This window comes from Sinocyclocheilus grahami, unplaced genomic scaffold, assembly GCF_001515645.1.
Source record: "Sinocyclocheilus grahami isolate Dianchi unplaced genomic scaffold, SAMN03320097.WGS_v1.1 scaffold916.1, whole genome shotgun sequence".
Taxonomy (NCBI): Eukaryota; Metazoa; Chordata; class Actinopteri; order Cypriniformes; family Cyprinidae; genus Sinocyclocheilus; species Sinocyclocheilus grahami.
In genome coordinates this window covers 44,005-52,277 of record NW_015506095.1, presented here as the reverse complement: position 1 = coordinate 52,277, position 8,273 = coordinate 44,005, and the positions used below count along the sequence as shown (strand labels likewise).

Sequence of the window (8,273 nt, the reverse complement as noted above, 5' to 3'; positions counted from 1 at the left end):
CAATTATATAAAACCAACACAACGTAGTGTTACTTTATGCAGTTTAAAAACACTAGTCACGATTGAATTGACACATGCAAAATTAAGAATAAGGATTTAAAACTTATAAGACGGCAGATATGTTAGTATAGGTCAATCCCTGTTTGTAGTTTCACAAACTGATAGGGAAAAAAGCTAAATTAATACAATTGTCTTCTGTGACAATTGTACAGAAATGTCTCCCCCCCCCCAACACATTTCAACTATTTATGCTATGAATCATACCTGCATAATAGAAATAACAGATGTGTTGTCACATTTGGCAGACGCCGGATTCCAATGTAGCTTAGTTTTGGATCAAGTATTGATTTTTCTTCCTCTTTGAACCAAAGTTTCTCACATAAACAAAACCACCCCAGGGAAAGGGGCAGATGTTCCCTAAAGGACGATGGCACGCGACAGTCCTCAAGCCTGTTAAAGAATTCACTCACCCCTCCTGCTCTCATTCTCTCTCTTTCTCTCTCTCTCCCTCACACACACACACACACACACACGCTCTAGTAGCATATATACTTGAAACTCTATCATGACTCTTAATCAGAACAACAGCTCGTGTGCATCAATATAGTCGATGGCAAACCCGTTTTGATTAAACATAAGTAACTTCCTAGATCCGGATGCATCTATTTCGCAGTACGTTTTATTGTTTCGTCTTGCTTTTGCTGCTTTTTTCATAATGAGTGCGCCACCCGAGCCACGCGACACATCCTTTGTTATTTTAATCAGTGCAAGTCCTTGCTGCGTCATGGTGGGGAACCTACTCTTACTATAGTGTATTGTCTTTTTCCCGAACACAACATAAGCTTTAAACGTATTCGCATGCACGATGCCACAACACTTTCATCGCCTCCGCGTCTCCTGTTGCGTAGCCTATATAGCAATGCGCGTTTATCTCATTGAGAAACATTCGCGCTCCACTTAATTTGACCGATCGATTGCCAGACACTCTCCCACAAGCCGTTACTGCGGTCGTTACTGCCCGGGTTCCCACGGCCACTTACTGCAGCTTCCCTAACCATATGGCCCAGCAGCGGCATTCATGCGCGCATGCTTCCAGTCTCATTTGGAGAAGCCTGTGTGTGCGCGGCTGCGCGCTGCCCAGAGAGGCAGTGGAGAAATGCAGTTGCGATGTGAAAAAACGCCATTTGGTTGGGAGCAGATGGTTGGCTTGGGGGGCTGTCCACGTCTTCAGAGAGAGTCCCCGAGGGCTCCCCTTGTATTCAGAATCAATGAAAATTAAAGCGCAAAGAAAGATGAAGAGTCAGACCTCGAGTCCCGGCTTTGTTCGTCGCAGCTACTGGTGGGCAGGAGTTAAAGTACAACAGCCCCCTATAGAAACACTTAAGTTAAACAGTCTCCCCATAGTCCACCTTCAGAAAAAGAGGAGGAATGCGAGAAAGGAGCTTTCTGCTTGATTTAACCAGGACAGAATCGCGTGGCATAAATTATGCTTGAAAAGAATAAGCGAAATGGGCATAAATCTGAGGGCTTTCAGCGTGCTTTTCAGTGATGCTTTGCTGGGGTAATCGGGAAATGTGTGCAACGTCAGGCCAAAGAACTGTGGATGAAAGTGTGATGATAGCTGGGCGACACGGTTCCGCTCTTATTTACGGCCAGCGGTTCAATAACTAACTCCGGAGTGTGTTGCTATGACACCTGTCGCATCCCATCGCATTGCAAATCCGTGTTTTTTGCTCAGGAAACGCATTGGATAAAAAATTGTATTAATGAACACTTAAACTAAGATTGAATAGCTTTCTAAACGATTTTCATCAAGTGCCAAAACCGATTGCGCGTAACTGTGTCACTCTGATGCACGATTGTTGCATTCCTCTGGAGCGCTTTTAATTAACGCACTAATGAAGACCACCCTCGCACATCCACACAAGCAAACGCTCGCAACATGGGGCGAAAAGAGCGAGAGCTTGATTCATTTAACAATATGAACGATTAAAAGAACACATCGGAAACTTCCTCGTCAAATTAAACGCAAAATAATTGATAAAACACCAAAACAACAGAAGCTGCTAGGTACTTTTGTCAGGGATGACATGTAGAGAGGGGAGCTCTTTCTCCCCGCGACATTGTGAGGGGAGCAGGTGCTGTGGGAATTACCATACAGCTGAGAGCGCACAGAAAAAAAAATACTTATTCTCCCCTTACACAATAACAAAGTGCCTTAATGACAGCCACGCGAACGACACACACCAGTTCAGCGTTTACAATCCAGCTTAGAGAACTTACAGAGTCACCAAAACTCAAACCACTGAAAAGAAGTGTTGTTAAAAACCCAAAGAATATGCATGCTCACTTTACATGACCTAATTATGTGAGGCGCGAGCAAATTTGAACGGCTTCGACTTGCAGTTCTCACTTTTAAAACTGTTAGAACATCATGAACGGTAGTGAAATGCCACGGTCAAATTGGTTAACTGTACTATAATAAAATTAGATTTCATGTAATTTTACTGTAAAATGTTCTAAAATGTTTTAGAAGGAGACATTATTTATTTAATTTAAGGATATTATAACCAGTGTTGGGGAAAGTTACTTTTAAAAGTAATGCATTACAATATTGCGTTACTCCCTAAAATAGTAACTAATTACGTGTTACCCCCAACACTGATGATAACTAATTTAACTGCGTAAAAATTGTGATTGAAAATGACTGTTTTTCATTCTACTTTGCATCTACTTGGTGTTTACAACATTTCACGTGTTATTATTAGCACATTTTACAGTGATCAACCTTTTAAAAGCGCAAATATGTTTGCATTATTTTATAGAATGACTTTTAACCTACGAATTTAGTCAAAATAAATGAATACTAAAAGAAAAGTTTGCACTCCAAAACCCCTCAGATGTAAACACAAATGCACAGTTTAGTCATGTTGCACAGAACAGCTCAGAAAACCACAAACCCCGCTGGTACTTTTGTCCCGTTATCAGGAACGCGACATTCCTGCAATGTGTGATGTAATTTGGTTTAATGTCAGAGTGGGATGTGCAGGATTCTCAAGGTTGCTTATTTTCCTGTATGTAAATTAGATTTTTTTCTCTCTCTCTCTCCCACTCTCTCCCAGTGGCAAAGAGTTGAGTTCCTCAGAGCTTTCCTGACAGCTCGTTCACCAACCCCATCCAGTTCTCATTTGGATTCACATGGCCGGTGAGTAGTGCTACTTCTTCTTCTTTTTACATTATACTTTATATCTGGAAAATGCAACCTAAAAATCTACAATAATGACGCATAAGGACTCAGGATGTGGGTATTTAGTGGTGTTGGAGATGTGGGAAAAGTCACATCCCCTGGGTTGGAATATAATTGTCAGCTCAGTGTGAAATTCCGAAACCTTTCATTTTACTGCAATAAGTAAGTGTGAAATCGGAGAAATGAGGCTTGAATCCCCAGTGCGATCACACCTCAAGCCACTCACATCCTCCGTTATATGTAAACCAGCGGGGAGGTGTGAAGGAATGCGCTTCGATCTGCTCTAATTTAGCCGAATTTCCTTTTTTATGTTTCAGGGAACGTTTTCGCTGATTATCGAAGCGTTGCGCACCGATTCCAACGACGATCTGTCCACAGGTAAGCAGAAGATGCGTGTAATTGGAAAGAACGTTCATTGTGCAGTCATGAGATAACGCTGAAATTAAAACGTCCACAGAAAACCCAGAGCGTCTGATCAGTCGTATGACCACCCAGAGGCACCTAACAGTGGGCGAGGACTGGTCCCAGGATCTACAGGGTGGTGGGAGGACAGAGCTGAAGTACTCCTACAGATTCGTCTGTGATGAGCATTACTACGGCGAGGGATGCTCGGTCTTCTGCCGCCCCCGCGACGACACTTTCGGCCACTTCACCTGCGGAGAGCGCGGAGAAATCATCTGCAACTCCGGATGGAAAGGACAGTACTGCACAGAACGTGAGTATAAAGGATATTTGTGGCCCTGGAGCACAAAACCAGTCAAAAGTTGCACGGGGATATTTGTAGCAATAGCCAACAATAGTCAAAATTATACATTTTTCTTTTATGCCAAAAATCATTAGGATATCAAGTAATTGTCAAGTAATATTTCCTACCGTAAATATATCAAAAACTTAATTTTTGATTAGTAATATGCATTGCTAAGAACTTCATTTGGATAACTTTAAAGGCGATTTTCTCAATATTTAGATTTTTCTGCACCCTCAGATTCCAGATTTTCAAATATTGTCCTATCCTAACAAACCATACATCAATGGAAAGCTTATTTATTCAGCTTTCAGATGATGTATACATCTCAATTGACCCTTATGACTGGTTTTGTGGTCACATCTAGCATTATTTTTGTCTGTATTTGATGCATGTTTATTTCCCGAGAAAAACAACAACAACAAACTTCGTAGCTATGGTTGCAACAGGCGTTTGTGTGATTCAAATGAGGGACGTTGGCCAAATAATGGCACGTGTGCCATAGATTAAATGTAACGCCTGATTGGTTACTTGGCAGAGCGCTTGGCGCTGATTGGCTCAGAGCGGTGAGGTATTGTTGGAAGGGGGCAGCTGCAGAGTGAAGGTAGACAATAGAGCAGCTGTCCTGCACTGGCACCATGTACACCAGCTGTCCACCCTTATCTGCGCCGACTCTGGGACGTTATGGGGAGGGGGTTGGATGAACAGAGTGAAAAAGGGGACTTCTGACCCACAGTTAGGGGAAAAAGGGCCTTTTGTTTGGGAAGCTTTTGTATGAGTGCAACTGTGTTAACCAGTGTCCTTCCAATGGTAGTGAGAAGAATTTTTTCCCCCGTTACTCTCAAAGTACTGGTGAGCAGCTTGGTAAATACCCAGCTGTGACTACTAGAATAATAATGGTGTAAGAAAGGAACTGGTATTAATAAAAAAATTCTAATGTTTTATTTTTACAGCAATCTGTCTTCCGGGATGTGATGAAGACCATGGCTTTTGCGACAAACCTGGCGAATGCAAGTAAGTGTAATGAAGATTTTCAGGTCCTCCGTGTTTAACACTCATACTTTCATTGCAATTGAAGTTAACAACATACTAACAGTTCCTCTGTGGTGTTTTTAGATGCAGAGTGGGATTTAGTGGAAAGTATTGTGACGACTGCATCCGCTATCCGGGCTGCTTGCATGGCACCTGCCAACAGCCATGGCAATGCAACTGCCAAGAGGGTTGGGGAGGCCTCTTCTGTAACCAAGGTGAGCCTTTGACATCTTAAACTAAGTAGTTGATCAATTTGTTAGTTTAGAGTTGTCCATTGACTCTAGACTCAGCAGGACACTAACCTACATGTTTTGTGTTGCAGATCTCAACTACTGCACACATCACAAACCCTGCCAGAATGGGGCCACTTGCACCAACACTGGCCAGGGAAGCTACACCTGCTCATGCAGACCTGGCTTCACTGGGGACAGCTGTGAGATTGAGGTCAACGAATGCTCTGGCAGCCCGTGCAGAAATGGAGGCAGTTGCACTGTGAGTTTCCCTAGATATGTGGATCATTGCATTCTCTGTGACTGCGTTGTTGGTCTTGAGTTTTGTTCTCAACTTCTTCTAAATTGTTCCTTGGATTTCACAGGATCTTGAAAACACCTACAGCTGCACGTGTCCTCCTGGTTTTTATGGAAGAAACTGCGAGCTGAGCGCCACGACTTGCGCTGACGGTCCCTGCTTCAACGGTGGACGCTGCACTGACAACCCCGAAGGAGGATACTTCTGTCAGTGCCCAACGGGCTACGCTGGGTTCAACTGTGAAAAGAAGATTGATCACTGCAGCTCCAACCCTTGCTCAAACGGTACATTGAATGCTCCCATTTTAACACCTCAAATGTATACTGTGGGTTGTTTGAATCAGATGTCTCATGTCTTTTGTCCTACTTATTCTTCTCCAGGGGCTCAGTGTCTAGATCTCGTGGACTCATATCTCTGTCAGTGTCCTGAGGGTTTCATTGGAACGCACTGTGAAGACAACATCGAGGAGTGCGCCGACTATCCCTGCCAGAATGGCGGCACGTGCCAAGACGGACTCAACGACTACACCTGCACCTGCCCGCCTGGATACACCGGCAAGAACTGCACCTCTGCGGTCAACAAGTGCGTGCACAACCCGTGCCACAACGGTGCCACTTGTCACGAGAGGGATGGCCGCTATGTGTGCGCTTGCATCCCGGGTTACGGAGGACGTAACTGTCAGTTCTTGCTCCCAGACAACCCACAGGAACAAGCCGTTGAGGGCGCCGACAAAAGGTACTCTTACGATGAGGACGATGGCGCCTTTCCTTGGACGGCGGTTTGCGCTGGGATTATATTAGTGCTTTTAGTCCTGATCGGCGGCGCCGTCTTGGTTGTCTACATCCGTCTTAAGCTGCAGCAGAGGAGCCAGCAGATCGACAGCCACAGTGAAATCGAGACCATGAATAACCTGACCAACAACTGCAGCCGAGACAAGGACTTGTCCGTAAGCGTCATCGGAGCCACGCAAGTGAAGAACATCAACAAGAAAGTGGACTTTCAGAGCGACGCCGCGGGCGGGGAAAAAAATGGATTCAAATCTCGTTACTCGCTAGTGGAATACAATCTTGTTCATGAGCTGAAGCAGGAGGACTTGGGAAAAGAGGACACTCGCACAATAGGATTGCGCTGAGTCAGAAAATATCAGGAGACAGGCCTAAAGCAGCTCTTTTGTTTCTTCATTCAGTGTAGGCCTGACGCACTGCTCAGTAGCCTGCGGCAAATATCTTCTATCAGATCTTTTTCAGTTGTGTGTTTTCAGCACTGTTTTTGGTGTGTCATTAGCAAAATACTTATGCCATAATCTAATTTTTAAAAACAAAAAAGCACAGCAACCATCAGAATATTCTTAATACTCTCATCAGGCTCAGGGTGGAAAGTTTTAAATATGATTACAAGTTGCAAGTAAAAACGCAGTAAAAGCTCTAGCATAAACCGTTTTTATACAGTTTGATGTTTATCACTGCAGTACAATGCCATGATTCGTTCCTCATTAGTTTGTCTTAATCAGTAAAGACCAATAGATGCGACTCTTTTCATATTTCCAGGGTTCTCAGAAGCAGAAGTCGTCATAGTTGGGTGAACTTCTATAGTGGTCAATGGAAACTACAACAAATACAAATATATTTTTTCCTTTCTCACTTGATCCAATAGCAAAAGAAAAAAAAATCAATGATAGCATTGCTATGACTTTCCAAAAAGCAATATTGAGAGATTGATTATGGTGGTCAGAACGCAGAGACGTCAAAGGAAGAAGCCAAATTCGCCATCATTCCCGCTGTGTTAGAAACATTCCACAGCAGTGTTAAAGGGGTCATATGATGCGATTTAAATTTTTCCTTTCTCTTTGGAGTGTTACAAGTTCTTGGTGCATAAAGAAGATCTGTAACGTTGCAAAGACTAAAGTCTCAAATCCAAAGAGATATTCTTTATAAAAGTTAAGAGTCAACCACGCCGACCTAAAACGGCTCATTCTAACATGCCCCCACATACCTACGTCATGATGTGGGAAGATTTGCATAACGCCGCCCAAATGTTCACGCAAAGAAAGAAGGCGTAACTTTTATTCTCGCTGTAGTATTGTTGTTGCATGTCACCGCCATGTTGTGGAGACGCTGTGTGTCTCGTTGTGAAAGCGAAACTACTTTGGTTGGCCTTCCAAAAGAGGACGATATCTGCTTCGTCATGCCTGGAGCTGATCCGTGCTGGACGAAGTAGAGTCCAGCCCGGGGTCGTCACATGTGTTTGCCGCAAGCCCGCCGGCAGAGGCGGACAGTAACGAAGTACATTTACTTAAGTATTGTACTTAAGTAAACTTTTTGAGTATCTGTACTTTACTTGAGTATTATTTTTTCTGGGAACTTATGACTTTAACTTCACTACATTTGAAAGACAAATATTGTACTTTTCACTCCACTACATTTCTATCAAGGTCCTCGAAGTAGAAAGTTGTTACTATGTAGCAGCTTTGAAAGTCAGTGTGTGTTTTTTTCTTCTCTAAAACGTGACTTTCTTTTTTTTCAGACAGTTGATCAGTAATCTCTCTTGTAGGGCTACATGAAGAGATTTCCCAGTATTTTTTGAACACTGACCAGTTGCCAATGTGATATTTATTTACAACAATTCAATAATAAGAAGTTAATATTGTGGTATATATTAGACACAATATTGTCTGATTTTGCTAAATTGTGTATGTGAAAATATTACCTATAAAGCCACAGA

General features: G+C 43.0%; 1 protein-coding gene across 1 annotated transcript; it reads left to right on the top strand.

Annotated features, from left to right (window-relative positions):
- Window positions 1–1,292: 1,292 nt before the first annotated feature.
- Window positions 1,293–6,684, top strand: LOC107564214 (delta-like protein D). Its single transcript, XM_016249223.1, has 9 exons — window positions 1,293–1,355; window positions 3,146–3,205; window positions 3,565–3,625; window positions 3,705–3,962; window positions 4,946–5,006; window positions 5,109–5,239; window positions 5,347–5,516; window positions 5,620–5,836; window positions 5,933–6,684. Exons 1-9 carry the CDS (start codon window positions 1,293–1,295, stop codon window positions 6,682–6,684), a joined length of 1,773 nt encoding a protein of 590 aa, XP_016104709.1.
- The last annotated feature ends 1,589 nt before the right edge of the window (window positions 6,685–8,273 follow it).